The 19027-nt window shown below is 44.6% G+C and overlaps 1 protein-coding gene across 1 annotated transcript in view; it reads right to left on the reverse strand.

Moving 5' to 3' along the window:
• The window catches only part of LOC138642474 (protein transport protein Sec23A), a 354941-nt gene that overhangs the window by 247184 nt on the left and 88730 nt on the right, over positions 1 to 19027 (reverse strand). The window contains exons 8-9 of the mRNA XM_069730653.1: positions 3058 to 3216; positions 2772 to 2887 (exon numbers count right to left, since the gene is read on the reverse strand). Coding sequence (XP_069586754.1) covers positions 2772 to 2887; positions 3058 to 3216 — 275 coding nt within the window. The remainder of the gene's footprint in view (positions 1 to 2771; positions 2888 to 3057; positions 3217 to 19027) is intronic.

Raw genomic sequence — 19027 nt, forward strand, 5'->3', positions numbered from 1 at the left:
CTACCTGCCTGGGAGCAAGTCCTGAAGCCAAGGTCAAGGATGTCACAGTGGCAGAGACACTGTCACCGACCCAGAACTGCTTCAGCAGAACAGAGACCTGTTTTTGGAGTTGCTTGGATGTATGCAGGATGTGGAGCATGAAATCCTGACGGAATCACATGTGAGGGTGAACCAAAAGCCATATTGGATTCCCAAAGCCAGCCGTGAGGTTCTCTCCAAGTTGGTGAGGAGTGTTGAGTCTGGAGGTCATCGAGGAGTCAAAGAGCGGCTGATCCAGCCGTATTGTCCTTGTACAGAATTAGGATGGAGAGTAGCGTTTCTGTAATGACTAAAGGAAGCTGAATGAGGTGTCCAAGTTCAAAGCATACCCGATGGCCCGGGTCGATGAGCTCATAGAAAGGCTAGGGCCAGCGTGATATATCACCACCCTGGACCTATCAAAAGGGTACTGGGAAATTCTCCTTGCCCCAAGTGCCAAGGAAAAGATAACTTTCTCTACACTTATGTTAGCGCTATATAAAAAATAAAGATTATTATTTATTATTACACTTGACGGGTGCTTTCAATACACCAGGATGCCAATCGGTCTGCAGGGAGCCCCAGCTACCTTCCAGAGGGCCATGGACCAAATCCTAGCCTCTCAAAAAAGTACACCGCAGCTTATCTAGACGACATCGTGATCTTCAGCACGGATTAGGAAGGTCATCCACAGAAGGTCCAGGTGGTACTGGATGCTCTGATGAAGGCAGGGTTTACCATAAACCCAAAGAAGTGTGCTATGACGAAAGAAGAGGAAAACTACTTGGGCTATATAGTCGGAAAGGGCCAAATCAGGCCGCAAGTAAATAAGGTAGAGGCAATTCAGAACTAGCTGCAACCGGTCTCCAAGAAACAAGTTTAGACGTTTCTGGAAATTATCGTCGATTTATCACAAATTTTGCCATGAAAGCCACTCCCTTGCCTGATCTTCTTAAAGGGAACCTGTTACCCCCTCTGGCGTTTTTAACTAAAAGAGTCATCTTGTGCAGCACTAATGCTGCATTCTGTGAAGGTGGCTCTTATTTTTGTGCCCCCTTCCAACGCAGCAATATTAATTTTTATAATTTTCACGCCATACCTTTAGTTTGTCGGGGGCACGTCTTTTCCCCTGGACACAACCGTCTCCCAGCAATCAGTCAGCCCCTCCGTGCGCCGGGCGCCACCTCCTGTCTTCGGTAATGTACCCGGCACCTGGTCTGTGCTTTTCTTTTTCGGGCATGCGACGTTTGCGCTGCCCTTCGACTCACATCACCTGATGGAACTCATCTCGCGCCTGTGTGTACCCGAGGCCCGAGATCCTACCCCGCAGTTTGAATAAATCAGAACACACTGTGGGGCGGGACCTCGGGCCTCGGGTACACGCAGGCGAGAGATGAATTCCATCAGGTGATGTGAGTCGAAGGGCAGCGCAAACGGCGTATGCCCGAAAAAGAAAAGCTCAGCGCATGCGCTGTGTACATTACTGAAGACAGAGGAGGCGGCGCCCGGCGCATGGAGGGGCTGACTGATTGCTGGGAGGCGGTTGTGTCCAGGAAAAAAAGACATGCCCCCAGGACAGAGTAAAGGTATGGCGTGAAAATTATAAAAATTAACATGGCTGTGAAGGGAGCACAAAAAGAAGAGCCACCTTCACAGAATGCACCATTAGTGCTGCACAAGGTGACTCTTTTAGTTAAAAAATGCCAGAGGGGGTGACAGGTTCCCTTTAAGGGCATGAAGACATCTATGGCAAATGGTCCTCAGAAGCAGAGATGGCGTTCCAGGAGTTGAAGTTCGCCCTGAGTAAGTAGCCGGTCTTGACCGCACCTGACTTCAGCAGAGAAGTTATGGTCCAGAAGGACGACTCAGAGGTCGGGTTGGGAGCCTTGTTGTCCTCAAAAGTAAACGGGGAGGAACATCCCATCTTGTATGTATGCAGAAAACTCTCTGGGAAGGGGAAGAATGCCCGGGTGACTAAGTGGTTTCTAGCGCTCCAGGACTTTAGTTTTCATGTGGAGCACAGTTCCAGGAAACTACATGACAACGCAGATGCCGTGTCCAGACTTCCCTGTTTAGCAAATGAAGGTACCAAAGCGCCTGGCTTTGGGCAAAGAGGGGTGGTATATGTGACAAAGTCACTGGTAAAGTACTGGAGGGTAGATATGTTTTACTGAGGCTATTAGTTTCAGTGATTTGAAACCCAGAAGTTTGCTCCAGCAGACTATGTGTTGAGAGGGGTTAATCGGCCATTTTAAGGGCAGGGATTTTGTGGACAACCATAAAGCGGGAAAGAGGTTGTCCACCTTATATCCACCTTATGTCCACTCCAGAGTGTGGTCTGGGTTTAAATAGTTGGCTTCCTGAGACATTCAGTGTTCGGTGTGCCTGGAGAGGCTATCTCCAGAGAAGTGTTAGTATTTGTGCTAACCTGAACCGTGTGTTTTGCTAACCATGAAAGGGAGGATCCCCCGCTACCACTGTGCTTTGTGTTACCACTTTGTTTTGTTTTCCTGTTTTTGCCAAAAAGGCCGTGTTTATTTTTTCTTCACCTTGGATTATGCCGCATATATAATAAACTAGTGAAGGTCTTAAGGAGCCAGAATTCCAGTGTCTGCCTCTGTGTACAGCTGAGTGAGCCGATCTACCAAAACAGGTTTGAAAACATATTTCAGGAAGATCGAGCATATGATATAAATAGTGCAAGCATTCAGTATATAACTTGCCGTTCTGTGTTGTATGGCACATTTTATTACCCAGTAAAGTTCGGACAGCATTTCATTTCCAAGACTCCAGTCTGATCCAGCGCACAGGCATAAATGTCAATCACATGACCAGAAGCAGCTGCCCGGGTTGCCAGTCCTTCAAAATGCTGCCAGAGAATGACAGAATATAGATATTTATTTTACTTCTCATAACAAAGATACATGAATGGCAGCAACATTTCTGCATAATTTAATTATTGTTTTTGGATTTACAGTCAGGCCCTGTTCACATTGTGTTTCTGCAGTGAAAGAAACTGAAAAAATAATTAAATCTCACCTTAGTAGCTTTCTTTACATACTTTGAATTATCTTTTTCAATGTCATGCCAAGAACGAATGGGAGTTTTAAGTTCCTCTCCAACTACCATTCCAGGTCCTTGAGTGGCCGGTCCACCGATGAACATCATAATTCTGGCTCCAGTATTAGGAAATGTGCACTATTCAATAAAAAATAACAGCTGAAAGGTTACAGCACATACATGCTTCAGCAAATTAAAGGGAATTCGTCAGCAGACACGATTCCAGAGACGTGCCGCTTACTGGGTTGTTTTTTTTTCTTCTTTCAATCCAATCAGTGTTTTATCAGCAGGACATTATCACTATAGGACAAGCTGCCTCATGCTTCCTAGTCCAACCACGTTCCCATCACTGGTTATCAGCTTTATCTATCAGGTCTCTATATAATGTACAAAGAAATCTGCCAAGCAGGAGTGTGGGTGGGGTTATACAAAGGAACCTGTGGTGTGGGTAGGGTTATACACAGCTCAGCATTCAGAGAACTGCTAGATCTGAAACAGAGAAAACTGTGCCTCCATCATAACTGCTTCACTAAGTGATACATTGCTAAAATCATGGTCTCCATCACTATATTGTGCCACTTTCAGATTACATGGCAAAATCCTGCTGACAGATTCACGTTAATAATAAGTCTGGGTATAATACTGTTTTGCACTGGCAGTTTGGCATAGCTAATGACTTTGGTTGAACATTATAGATGACTAGATGGTGGCCCTATTCTAACGCATCGGGTATTCTAGAATATGTATGTAGTATATAGCACAGCCCAAGTAGTATATAACACAGCCCACGCAGTATAAAACACAGCCCATGTATTATATAACACAGCCTACGTAGTATATAACACAGCCCACATCGTATATTGCACAGCTACGTTCTATGTAACACACCCCACGTAGTATACAGCACAGTGACGTAGTGTATAACACAGCCCACGTAGTATATAACACAGCCCATGTATGTATATGTACATAACACAGCCCACATAGTATATAGCACAGCCACGCAGTATATAACACAGTCCACACAGTATATAACACAGCCCACATAGCATATAACACAGCCCACATAATATATAGCACAGCTACGCAGTATATAACATGGTCCACACAATATATAACACAGCCCACGTAGTATATTGCACAGCCACATAGTATATAACAATGTCCACACAGGATATAGCAGCCACATAGTATATAACACAGCCCACGTCGTATATAACACAGCCGACGTTTTATATAGCACAGCCCACGTAGTATATAGCAGTGTGGGCACCATATCCGTGTTTAAAAATCAATTAAAATAAAAAATAGTTATATACTCACTTTCCGGTGGCCTCCGGATCCAGCGCAGGCCTTTAGCGATACTCCTCGCGACGCTCCGTTCCTAGTAATGCCTTTGGGCAATAACCCATGATCATGTAGTGGTCTCGCGAGACCGCTACGTCATCATCTCGTGAGACCGCTACATGATCTTGAGTCATTGCCGCAATGCATTCTTGGGACCGGAGCATTGCGAGGAGAGGGAAAGGCGCCGGACGGTGAGAATGTAATGGTTTTTTTGGTTGTATTATTTTTAACATTATCTGTTTGTACTATTGATGCTGCGTAGGGAGCATCAATAGTAAAAAGTGAAGCGGTGTTTAACTCCCGCCCCAATATTGCTGATTGGTCGCAGCCGGCCAGCTGCGACCAATCAGCGACCCGGGATTTCCGTTACGGAAGTTACAGACAAACAGACGGAAGTACCCCTTAGCCAATTATATATACAGATTCTAAGGTCGCAATCAGACTGCTGCATAAATCGGTCCGGAACACAGTGCATGGACTAGCCGGCAGCTGTCCAGACCCAAGTGTGACAGCTCCATAGAAATACATTAAGCCGTTGTGCTTGGAAGAACCACCGGTCAGTCCATGCACTGCACTCTGATCTCAGTCCAATTAATATGACAAACACAGACTGCACCATCATAGACTGGATATATTAGCAGGGACTAACCACTAACACCCTGTTCACACTGTGTTTTTAGGGTATGTGCACACGATGCAGATTTAGTGCAGAACTGCAGCAGATTTTTCTGCAGCAGAAACGCTGCAGACCTGCACTGTGATTTACAGTACAATGTAAATCAATGTGAAAAAAAAAAAGCTGTGCAGAAAAATCTGCGCAGAAACGCTGCAGATTTCAAAGAAGTGCATGTCACTTCTTTTGTGCAGTTCTGCAGCGTTTCTGCACCCCTCCATAATAGAAATCCACAGTGGTAAAATCTGCACAAAAAACGCATAAAAAACGCACGTGCGGATTCTGCCAGGAGATGCAGATTTAGTGCCGAAAATTCTGCACCACATTTCCTACGTGTGCACATAGCCTTAGGCCAGTCTCACACGTCCAGATAATTCCGGTACCGGAAAAATCGGTACCGGAATTATCCGTGTCCGTGTGTCCGTGAGCTCACGTAGGCCATCCGTGTGGCACACGTGTGCCGCCCATGTGCCGACTGGGTACCACACGGAGCGTGCAGAAGACAGCACTAGAGATAAGCACTGTCCCCTGCATCTGGTGCTGAAGCCGCCATTCATATCTTCTCTCCAGCAGCGTTCGCTGGATAGAAGATATGAAAAATCCTTTTTTTTTTCTTCGTGTTTTAAATAAAGATCCCTGTCCCCACCCCCCTCCCACCCCTTGTGCGCCCGCCCGCTGTTATTTAAATACTCACCCGGCTCCCTCGCAGCGTCCTGTCCTCGCCGCACCTTCTCCTGTATGAGCGGTCACGTGGTGCTGCCCATTACAGTGATGAATATGCGGCTCCACCCCTACTCCAGACAGATATTTTTTGTAAGCAAACGGCCACCAACACCTTGTTGCACGCTTCTTCCTGTCATCTGCACCACATGATCCAAGCTATTCCTATTTATAGTTAGATTCGTTACATCGTATAACCCCCAGCACAAGAAGCTACGCCTGGCCCTTAACCCCTATCTGACCTCGGACGGGATAGTACGTCCGAGGTCAGATCCCCTGCTTTGATGCAGGGCTCCGCGGTGAGCCCGCACCAAAGCCGGGACATGTCAGCTGTTTTGAACAGCTGACATGTGCCCGTTATAGGCGCGGGCAGAATCGCGATCTGCCCGCACCTATTAACTAGTTAAATGCCGCTGTCAAACGCAGACTGCGGCATTTAACTACCGCATCCGGCCGGGCGGCCGGAAATGATGGCATCTCCGACCCCGTCACATGATCGGGGGTCGGCGATGCGTCTCCATTGTAACCATAGAGGTCCTTGAGACCTCTATGGTTACTGATGACCGGTGGCTGTGAGCGCCACCCTGTGGTCGGCGCTCACAGCACACCTCCATTTCTGCTACATAGCAGCGATCATCAGATCGCTGCTATGTAGCAGAGCCGATCGCGTTGTGCCTGCTTCTAGCCTCCCATGGAGGCTACTGAAGCATGGCAAAAGTAAAAAAAAAAAGTTGAAAAAAATGTTAAAAAAATAAAAAAAATATAAAAGTTTAAATCACCCCCCTTTCGCCCCAATCAAAATAAATCAATAAAAAAATATAACATCTACGCATATTTGGTATCGACGCGCTCAGAATCGCCCGATCTATCAACTAAAAAAAAAGCATTAACCTGATCGCTAAACACCGTAGCGGGAAAAAAATTCAAAACGCCAGAATTACGCTTTTTTGGTCGCCGCGACATTGCATATTAAAATGCAATAACGGTCGATCAAAAGCACGTATCTGCACCGAAATGCTATCATTAAAAACGTCATCTCGGCACGCAAAAAATAAGCCCTCAACCGACCCCAGATCACGAAAAATGGAGACGCTACGGGTATCGGAAAATGGAGCAATTTTTTTTTTTTTTTAGCAAAGTTTGGAATTTTTTTTCACCACTTAGATAAAAAATAACCTAGTCATGTTAGGTGTCTATGAACTCGTACTGACCTGGAGAATCATAATGTCAGGTCAGTTTTAGCATTTAGTGAACCTAGCAAAAAAGCCAAACAAAAAACAAGTGTGGGATTGCACTTTTTTTGCAATTTCACCGCACTTGGAATTTTTTTCCCGTTTTCTAGTACACGACATGCTAAAACCAATGATGTCGTTCAAAAGTACAACTCGTCCCGCAAAAAATAAGCCCTCACATGGCCAAATTGATGGAAAAATAAAAAAGTTATGGCTCTGGGAAGGAGAGGAGTGAAAAACGAACACGGAAAAACGAAAAATCCCAAGGTCATGAAGGGGTTAAAAATGCTTGGCCTATTTTGAAGGTTGATCCGATCATTAAAAACTTCCTCCCCGATAATCCTCCAATTGCGTTCAGACGTGCTAAAAATTTGCGAGATCAATTGACGCGTAGTCACTATACTGGGCAAAATACATCTACTTTCCTAGATGGTATGCGGCAGGGCGGCTGTGTTCCGTGTGGGAGGTGTGTCGCCTGTCCTAACATCGATAGATGTGCCACATTTGCTACCTCTGATGGTATGAAGCAATTCACCATTAGACAACGTATTTCATGTATATCTCGTTACGTGATATACTATGCTACGTGTCCGTGTGGCCTGATTTGCGTGGGGCTGACCACACGGCAATTGAAGGTCCGGGTACGTGAGCATGTGCTTGGCATACAGGCGGCAGCCTCCTGCGCGGAGGACCTTGTCGCGCCATTTCAGAGATTCCACCAAAGTGACAGTACACAACTGCGCGTCCGTGGTATTGATCTTTGCATATTAATATCAGAGGGGGTAACCTCGCTAAACGTCTGGCGCAATTGGAGACAAGGTGGATCTGGACGTTACGGACCATCCACCCTAATGGATTGAATGAGAATATCCCATTTGCTCCCTTTTTGTGATCTCCCATATTGGCTACTCCGGTGTTATCACTAGTGTCATGTACATTGTTTTTAAATTAATTTTTAATTCTTTTTATTTTTTGTTATTTAGGTTGTACTGAGTCGGTGCTATTGCTATGGATAGTTGAAGATTTACCTGAATAACATTACGCTAGCGGGATATCTATCAGCTCAGCCGTCGCCCTGCTGCATATATATTTTCTTTATGCATATGTATATATATTTGTTTCTGTGTGTTGTCTGGTGTTATATATGTATTTTTGTATACATTTTTTCTTTTGGGGGGTTTTTATAGTGGTGGATCTATGTTGGTACTATAGTTGCATTTTCATAATTTTTTATTGTTTGCAATTTTGTGTATTTTGTATTATTTGCATTTATTTTTCTTTTTTGTATTTATTGTCTGTTGTATGCAGGTGGGATTCAGTTAGATTGGTTATATACTTATTTATATTTGCATTTGCATATGTTCTGCCTTTTTTGTATTATATTGAATGGGGCAATGGCGATTTTGTAACTATAGATCTTTAGGCGCCGTAATGTAATTCACTATATAATGTGGGTCCTATGATAACTATATGTTTCCCTCTGTGGCCCCGTTTTTTCCCCTGTCTGTTCTTTGTACATTTCTACTTCCCTGTTTTGTCCGCGCAGGCGCTGCTCCTGTAGTTTGTTGGCAGCGGCGTCTCCGTCGCCATGGGATACCGGATCATGTGGGCCCACGTGTTTCCGGTTCCGGTTGGCGGCGTGATCGCCGTGGTTGGCAACGGCCGCTGATGTCGGCGTCCTCGCTGCCGCATGGGGCTGCATCACGTGTTTTACACGTGTTTCCGGCTTCGGCGGGTGGGGGTGGCGCCGCGGTCGGCGGCATCTGCAGGTGTCGCATCTTCAAGGAGGTAATTACCTCCGGGCTTGGCTTTGTATATATAGGTGGCTGATTTCGTTTGTCCCCCACGCCCCCTGAGGAAGGAGCTGGTCTGTAGCTCCGAAACACGCGTTGGGGTGGGCTCTGGGTCCCCCATCGCTGAGCATACCAGGTAATGCATGATATTTTGCTCTGTTACATTTCTTTACCTGCTGGATATCGGGTCATAGTACCAGTGTCTGCTATATCTTTTGCCCATATTTATGGATTGATATCCTGAAATATTTTAATATGGTGTGCTTCGGCTGTGGGTGGTGCCTTGGGCCCTTTGCTCTATGTACTGCCACTTAGTGCTTCACCGTCCATATCCGTGTCCCTCTGTACCTGTTTCTATGTATTGATTTTTGTTTCAATAAATTAAAGACAGAAACAAGGGGGATTAGGTACAGAATCATGAGTGATATAAAACTGTTCCACAATTTTACAAAATTGAAAATGAGAAAAGAGTATTTTTTTTTTTTTTCCCTGTGACAACAAATGTTGGTCCAGCCCCAGCACCGGCCCCCCTTGTGCCCCCATACCGCCACAAAGTCCAAAAAGAGGTAACTCGTCATGGAGATAGGGTGAGAGCCCTCCTCACTTGATCATCCGGGTATAGTTCCAGCCATGGCGACCAAATCTGGAAAAAGGAGTTCCAGTTATCTGTCCTTGTCGCTTGAATGCGCTCGTAAATCATGATGGTGTTCATCCTATCTTTAACCTGAGAAATCGAGAGCAAAGGAGACTTCCACTTTGACGCAATGTGTATTTTGGTCGCCATTCCCAGCATGACCACCAGTTTATATAGGTTTTTGGGCAGTCCCTTCGGTTTTAAGCCCAGCAGGAAAGTCATTGGGCTCATTGATATCTCTTTTCCATGCATCCTTTCCACCAGAAGCTTTACCTCCCCCCACAGATCGGTCGCCGCTGGGCAGGACCACCATAGTGACATAGTAACATAGTTACATAGTTAGTAAGGCCGAAAAAAGACATTTGTCCATCCAGTTCAGCCTATATTCCATCATAATAAATACCCAGATCTACGTCCTTCTACAGAACCTAATAATTGTATGATACAATATTGTTCTGCTCCAGGAAGACATCCAGGCCTCTCTTGAACCCCTCGACTGAGTTCGCCATCACCACCTCCTCAGGCAAGCAATTCCAGATTCTCACTGCCCTAACAGTAAAGAATCCTCTTCTATGTTGGTGGAAAAACCTTCTTTCCTCCAGACGCAAGGAATGCCCCCTTGTGCCCGTCACCTTCCTTGGTATAAACAGATCCTCAGCGAGATATTTGTATTGTCCCCTTATATACTTATGCATGGTTATTAGATCGCCCCTCAGTCGTCTTTTTTCTAGACTAAATAATCCTAATTTCGCTAATCTATCTGGGTATTGTAGTTCTCCCATCCCCTTTATTAATTTTGTTGCCCTCCTTTGTACTCTCTCTAGTTCCATTATATCCTTCCTGAGCACCATATATGACCCATATCTCCTGGTGCATCACAGCCTCTAAAACATTTATCAGAAACCTGAGGATATATGGTATGCAGTCTCGTAGGGACCAAGTATGTTCTATGTAAGACTTTGAGGGAAGTCTCAACCAGGGATACCTGGTGGGACCCTCTCGATAAAGCACCACAACAGTTTTGCCATTCTTCCAGTGAGATATTAAACCCCAGGTCCTCCTCCTATTGTTGCATAAATCTATGTTTCTTTTCCTCCTTTGTATTGGTGAAGGATGAGTATAAATAAGAAATGACCCCTCCTCCCAGTGGGTCGGTTAAGCACTTCTGCTCGAACCCAGTTACTCGGAAAGGCCTCTCATTCGTTGCACTCTTTCTAGCTAAATCAAAGACTTGATTAATACGAAATGCCTGTCGGACTGGCGGTTCGTATTTTTGAATAAACTCCTGTTTAGATAGGATTATGTTAAACGGGGAGCAGAGATGTTTTATAGTGGTTATTCCTCTCAGGATCCACCATGAGAAGGATTGGGAATTGAGACCCGGGGGAAATATTGAGTTACCAAATAGCGAGTTTAATGGCGTATTTCTAGTCTGCAGCTCAATCTTAAACCTCTCTTTCCTCCAGAGGAGCAGTGACTGGGCCGCACACCGGGGTTTGACACTTTTTCTGTGGTAAAAGATCTACACATTTTTGCGAGATCGTTGATGTTCAAAATATATTTCTATAATGATGGATTACACTGTCTTTTCCCTACAGAGGAGGAACAAGAGGCCATAAGAATTTTGGAAGAACTGGCACTCGAGCACGATAACAAAGGAGGTAAGGTTCCTCCATGTATCCGCCCACGGTCCACTAAGTTCCCCCGTTTGTGTCTTGTCCCAGTATTGATTTATTCGTACGGGTGGTGACCGAGGAATTTTTGAAGATTCCTAAATATGGTGGAGGGGATAATTTGACTAGGGAGGAAAGAATCCGGTTCAAATATCTTCAAAATCTTCCGGATGTAGTGCTGAAGCCGGCAGATAAGGGTGGCAATGTCATTGTGTGGCCTAAAGTGATGTATGAGAGGGAGGCGTTTCGCCAGCTTAATAACGCTGTATGTTACAAAAAAACTTACATACAACCCCCTCTCGGCATTCAGTGCAAAATTGGAGTTAATTCTTAAAAAAGCATTGGACAACGACATTGTCACCAAGGATCTGGCTTCGGCACTACAATTTAAGGAACCCACAATCCCCACACTATATCTCCTTCCTAAGATCCATAAGGATATCAAGTCACCACCCGGCCGACCTATTGTATCTGGGAGGGGGAACTTTCTGGAACAAGTGAATAGGTGGATCGATTACCATCTGCAGCCTTTAGTGCTCAATCTTCCTTCCTTCCTGAGGGATACTGGGGATTTATTGCGTAGGGTCGACGGCTTGTGCTTAGGGGGTGATACTCTTCTGGCTTCAGTTGATGTTGAGTCCCTCTATACCAATATTCGCCACTGTGATGGGCTTCGTGCTGTTAGATTTTTTCTTAGTACATCTATGCTTTCTACAGCCCTGAGGGAACTCATCCTGGAGTTATTGGAGTTCACCCTTACACACAACTTTTTTGTGTTTAAGGGATCCTTCTACCTACAGCTCCAGGGTACAGCTATGGGTGCGGCCTTTGCGCCAGCCTATGCTAACCTGTTCCTGGGGCTGTGGGAGAGGGATCTCTTCCTGACGGACAAACAGGGGTCGGTGGATCGCGTCCTTTTATGGACGCAATACAGTGACGATATCTTCTTTGTCTGGCAGGGCACCGCCATCGACCTTGCGCAATTTATCTCCTCTCTGAACAGCAACGATCTTAACATATGTCTTACCCCAGTGTGGGATTCTGAGAGAATTGATTTTCTCAATGTTACCATCCGTAAGGACGGACTGGGCCTACTCCAGACAGATATTTTTCGTAAGCAAACGGCCACCAACACCTTGTTGCACGCTTCTTCCTGTCATCCGTACCACATGATCCAAGCTATTCCTGTTGGCCAGTTCCTCCGGCTCCATCGGATCTGTTCTACTGATGCTGATTTCGAGTTACGAGCGGAGGAACTGAGACAACGCTTCATTTCTAGGGGGTATAGCGGTCGGAGCGTAAAGAGGGCATACCACCATGCCAAATACTCCAACCGTAATAGTTTGCTATATAATAAAGCCACAAAAAAATCTGGCGGTAACAATATAGTTAGATTCGTTACATCGTATAACCCCCAGCACGAGAAGCTACGCCTGGCCCTTAAAAATGCTTGGCCTATTTTGAAGGTTGATCCGATCATTAAAAACTTCCTCCCCGATAATCCTCCAATTGCGTTCAGACGTGCTAAAAATTTGCTAGATCAATTGACGCGTAGTCACTATACTGGGCAAAAATACATCTACTTTCCTAGATGGTATGCGGCAGGGCGGCTGTGTTCCGTATGGGAGGTGTGTCGCCTGTCCTAACATCGATAGATGTGCCACATTTGCTACTTCTGATGGTATGAAGCAATTCACCATTAGACAACGTATTTCATGTATATCTTGTTACGTGATATACTATGCTACGTGTCCGTGTGGCCTGATTTACGTGGGGCTGACCACACGGCAATTGAAGGTCCGGGTACGTGAGCATGTGCTTGGCATACAGGCGGCAGCCTCCTGCGCGGACGCGGCCACCCTTAAGACCTTGTCGCGCCATTTCAGAGAATTCCACCAAAGTGACAGTACACAACTGCGCGTCTGTGGTATTGATCTTTTGCATATTAATATCAGAGGGGGTAACCTCGCTAAACTTCTGGCGCAATTGGAGACAAGGTGGATCTGGACGTTACGGACCATCCACCCTAATGGATTGAATGAGAATATCTCATTTGCTCCCTTTTTGTGATCTCCCATATTGGCTACTCCGGTGTTATCACTAGTGTCATGTACATTGTTTTTAAATTAATTTTCAATTCTTTTTATTTTTCGTTATTTAGGTTGTACTGAGTCGGTGCTATTGCTATGGATAGTTGAAGATTTACCTGAATAACATTACGCTAGCGGGATATCTATCAGCTCAGTTGTCGCCCTGCTGCATATATATTTTCTTTATGCATATGTATATATATTTGTTTCTGTGTGTTGTCTGGTGTTATATATGTATTTTTGTATACATTTTTTCTTTTGGTTTTTTTTTATAGTGGTGGATCTATGTTGGTACTATAGTTGTATTTTCATAATTTTTTATTGTTTGCAATTTTGTGTATTTTGTATTATTTGCATTTATTTTTCTTTTTTGTATTTATTGTCTGTTGTATGCAGGTGGGATTCAGTTAGATTGGTTATATACTTATTTATATTTGTATTTGTATATGTTCTGCCTTTGTTTGTATTATATTGAATGGGGCAATGGCGATTTTGTAACTATAGATCTTTAGGCGCCGTAATTTAATTCACTATACAATGTGGGTCCTATTATAACTATATGTTTCCCTCTGTGGCCCCGTTTTTTTCCCTGTCTGTTCTTTGTACATTCCTACTTCCCTGTTTTGTCCGCGCTGGCGCTGCTCCTGTAGTTTGTTGGCAGCGGCGTCTCCGTCGCCATGGGATACCGGATCACGTGGGCCCGCGTGTTTCCAGTTCCGGCTGGCGGCGTGATCGCCGTGGTTGGCAACGGCCGCTGATGTCGGCGTCCTCGCTGCCGCATGGGGCTGCATCACGTGTCTTACACGTGTTTTCGGCTCCGGCGGGTGGGGGTGGCGCCGCGGTCGGCGGCATCTGCAGGTGTCGCATCTTCAAGGAGGTAATTACCTCCGGGCTTGGCTTTGTATATATAGGTGGCTGATTTTGTTTGTCCCCCACGCCCCCTGAGGAAGGAGCTGGTCTGTAGCTCCGAAACATGCGTTGGGGTGGGCTCTGGGTCCCCCATCGCTGAGCATACCAGGTAATGCATGTTATTTTGCTCTGTTACATTTCTTTACCTGCTGGATATCGGGTCATAGTACCGGTGTCTGCTATATCTTTTGCCCATATTTATGGATTGATATCCTGAAATATTTTAATATGGTGTGCTTCGGCTGTGGGTGTCGCCTTGGGCCCTTTGCTCTATGTACTGCCACATAGTGCTTCACCGTCCATATCCGTGTCCCTCTGTACCTGTTTCTATGTATTGATTTTAACTTATATAAATAAAGGTAATTTTTTATGGGATTAATCTGCTTCCCCTTAACCTGTGGATGACGGCTTGAAGGACAACAGAAGTGAACTATAAAAAGGGGATATGCATCTGTAAAAAGACATACAAGAGATCAAGAAATCCGGAGAACCAGAGATGCTTTACAAAACCACAGTCTGGAACACTCTACAGCAGAGGTCCCCAACCTTTCTGACCTTGAGAGCCACATCCAGCTATGAAAGAGGGTCGTGAGCCACATTCAGCTCTGAGTGTCGAGAGCCACAGCCAGCTCCTCCCCCACTTTCAGTAGTGACACCGAGAGCCTCCATTATCGGTATAATGACAACCAAAGCTTTTCCACTGAAATCTCTCCAAGGCAGTATGCCAAGCTCCACTGTTTCCTATCTCACTCCCATTCAAATCTGCTCTTCTGTGCAGAGCTACACACAAAACTAACCATTTAGGGATCTGCTCTTAATAGTTATTTACATCTGGTGATAATGCACCAAGCTGGCAGGCAGCCGCGAGCCACACATCATGGGCTCGCAAGCCACATGTGGCTCCCGAGCTACAGGTTGGGGACCCCTGCTCTACAGGATAGATCCCAGATCACAGGTCCACCATGATGGACACAGATTTGACATTCCATAGGATGCCAGCTTAGGGGAATTAGGCCCCAGTTGAAAGAATACAGATCTACTCCATTGACCATCACTGATCCTATGGATACGTTTTGGGGTGGTCAGGATTTGGACCCACCGGTCACCTGAGCCCTATGGATACATTTGGGAAAGCCAGGTTTGGGACCCACTGGTCAAATAGATCCGTGGAGATTTTCGGAGAAGCCAGGTTGTGACCCTTCGGTCACATGGCATTTTACCTCAATGGACTGTCAGCTTTCTAAGCTTGTTGTTACCTCCTCTCTGTGAACGTCACAGGTGGGGGTTGTTGGCCCTGGAAGCTCTGAAGCCACAGCTGCTCATATCCTGGCGAATCAGTGGAAGGGTGAGACCATCTTGGGTACTTAGCTGGGACTGTTCTATGTGTTATTTGCCTGTTTTGTGGTTCAATAAAATTTTGCTGCACGGTTTTACCCTCACCCTGTGTTGTCTGAGTAGTATTACGCCCACAGTAAAAGAAGAGCAGGTGTTTGGTGGGATGAGCCCTGGTCCATGAGGTTTTGGCTAGCAGTCTAGAGCACTCGCTGACCCCCATGTCTCTACAGTTAGACTTAAAGATTGCTGTTCACCAGAGGAAATCATCTAACTTGAAGGAGCTGGAGAAGATTTGCCTTGAAGAGTGGGTAAAAATCCCAGCAGCAAGATGTGGAAAGCTCAGAGAGACTAACCCAAAGCAAATTGCAGCTGTATTTGCAGCAAAAGGAGGCTCTACACAGTACTGACCTTAAGGGGTGAATAGCTGTGCACATTGAAGTTATTTTGTGCTTTTTGTTGTTTGCTTCACAAAAAAAAGAAAACCAAATGTTCACAGTTGTAGGCATATTCTTTACATGAATTGATGCAAAAACTCAAAAAAATTCCAGGTCGTGAGGTAACAAAACACTAAAAATGCTAAGGGGCGAGAATACTTTTGCACCCCGCAGTAAATTGAAAACTGGATGATAGAATTGCCCTTGTTAGTGGGGACAGTCCCTTTAGGGTATGTGACCAAGATCCGGAGTTGCTGCGGGTTTGACGCTGAGTATTTATATATTATCAAACCTGCAGCATCCAGCTGAGACAGCATAGTGGATGGGATTTCAAGAAATGCCATGTCCACTATGACTCTACAGATACCCGCGGATCACTCGCAGACACTGACATGTGGCATGTCTTTCCAGACCGCAGCATGTCAATTTTTCTTGAGGAGACCGATAGAAATGTATTGAACGCGATGAATCCACATGATTCTTTGAACACATGCAGATTTACCTGCGTTCAATAGAAGTCAGCGCTTTGGAATCAGCGAACATACACTGCGTCCAATGCGCTTCTAGTTCCGGATCATGGGCACCAGGCCTAACACTTTGATTCTGACCAAGGTGTGCTGATATTCTCAGTCTGTGTAGAGACATACTGTTTTCACAGATTGAATGTTAACACCCATTTGTCAATTCATTTATCTTTTTCGAGGGAGGTAAACCTAGTTACTAAATATGTAACTGCTTTCAATCCTTTTCACAAAAAGTATGTCCAGATTGCAGGTATTTTCCCATAATCTGCTATACAGTGACATCTGATGACGGTACGGGCTCAGGAGGTGTCCACATTTGGAACCGAATGTTATACACAGCTGAGTTCCTGCTTCATGGGGACAGACTGGACTGAGTAATGGTCCCGGGACTCAATAGAGACGTGTGGAGTTTAGCAAAGGTAAACTGTTCCCTTTGCTAGTCCACAGGTATCCCCGCAGCACAACTGCAGGGAGCCTATGGGTTGCTATGGCAACCGGAGGCCCGATAATGGCCTCTGTGTATATTATATTCCTTTGCCAATCAGAGCCTGATGGGGGCAGGACCTGATAGGCAAATACTGACAGGTTAGGTAATGCACCATATAACAGAATTCGCACAGTATATTATCAATGTGATCAAAGGATCGCAGCTTCAACTCCCCATGTGAAACCAGTAATTTAAAAGGAAAAAGAAAAAAAAATGTTTTAAATGTTATTACTTTTTTTTACGGTAAATAAAAACATGAATATCACACTTTTAACAAAAAATATATATTTATTTGTTAAAATAACAATCTCCCAAAAAATCATCACGTTTGGTATTGCTGCTTTCATAACAACCCATACTAAAAACTATAATTTTTCATCTCACGCTGGGAGCGTCATTTAAAAAAAAATGTGGAAGATATATGCCATAATAGAGGTTTCTGTTAATTTTGGCTAAAAAAAAGTTAATAAAAAGTGATCAACAAGTTGTATATATTCCAAAAATGGTACAAATAAAAATTACAGCTCATTATGCAAAAAATAAGCTCTCATACAGCTCTGCGAACACAGAAATGAAAATGTTAGGGCTCTTATTTAAAATGACTAGATTTAATGTTTTTGGTCATGCCTACTATCAAAAAAGAAAACAAAAAAAAAGAAAAACAGTAATCAAAAAGTGTTTGGCATCAGTAAGGCCTCATATACAGTCATGGCCAAAAGTATTGACACCCCTGCAATTCTGTCAGATAATACTCAGTTTCTTCCTGAAAATGATTGCAAACACAAATTATTTGGTATTATTATCTTCATTTAATTTGTCTTAAATGAAAAAACACACCTCTGTCCTGTGTCCTTGTGTGGACCACATTGAGCATGGAGAAAAGAAAGACCAAAGAACTGTCTGAGGACTTGAGAAACCAAATTGTGAGGAAGCATGAGCAATCTCAAGGCTACAAGTCCATCTCCAAAGACCTGAATGTTCCTGTGTCTACCGTGCGTATTGTCATCAAGAAGTTTAAAGCCCATGGCACTGTGGCTTACCTCCCTAGATGTGGACGGAAAAGAAAAATTGACAAGAGATTTCAATGCAAGATTGTGCGGATGTTGGATAAAGAACCTCGACTAACATCCAAACAAGTTCAAGCTGCCCTGCAGTCCGAGGGTACAACAGTGTCAACCCGTACTATCCGTCGGCGTCTGAATGAAAAGGGACTGTATGGTAGGAGACCTAGGAAGACCCCACTTCTTACCCAGAGACATAAAAAAGCCAGGCTGGAGTTTGCCAAAACTTACCTGAAAAAGCCTAAAACATTTTGGAAGAATGTTCTCTGGTCAGATGAGACAAAAGTAGAGCTTTTTGGGCAAAGGCATCAACATAGAGTTTATAGGAGAAAAAAAGAGGCATTCAAAGAAAAGAACACTGTCCCTACAGTCAAACATGGCGGAGGTTCCCTGATGTTTTGGGGTTGCTTTGCTGCCTCTGGCACTGGACTGCTTGACCGTGTGCATGGCATTATGAAGTCTGAAGACTACCAACAAATTTTGCAGCATAATGTAGGGCCCAGTGTGAGAAAGCTGGGTCTCCCTCAGAGGTCATGGGTCTTCCAGCAGGACAATGACCCAAAACACACTTCAAAAAGCACTAGAAAATGGTTTGAGAGAAAGCACTGGAGACTTCTATGGTGGCCAGCAATGAGTCCAGACCTGAATCCCATAGAACACCTGTGGAGAGATCTAAAAATGGCAGTTTGGAGAAGGCACCCTTCATATATCAGGGACCTGGAGCAGTTTGCCAAAGAAGAATGGTCTAAAATTCCAGCAGAGCATTGTAAGAAACTCATTGATGGTTACCGGAAGCGGTTGGTCACAGTTATTTTGGCTAAAGGTTGTGCAACCAAGTATTAGGCTGAGGGTGCCAATACTTTTGTCTGGCCCATTTTGGAGTTTTGTGTGAAATGATCAATGTTTTGCTTTTTGCTTCATTCTCTTTTGTGCTTTTTCATTTAAGACGAATTAAATGAAGATAATAAAACCAAAGAATTTGTGTTTGCAATCATTTTCAGGAAGAAAATGAGTATTATCTGACAGAATTGCAGGGG

Source organism: Ranitomeya imitator, chromosome 1 (assembly GCF_032444005.1).
Source record: "Ranitomeya imitator isolate aRanImi1 chromosome 1, aRanImi1.pri, whole genome shotgun sequence".
Taxonomy (NCBI): domain Eukaryota; kingdom Metazoa; phylum Chordata; class Amphibia; order Anura; family Dendrobatidae; genus Ranitomeya; species Ranitomeya imitator.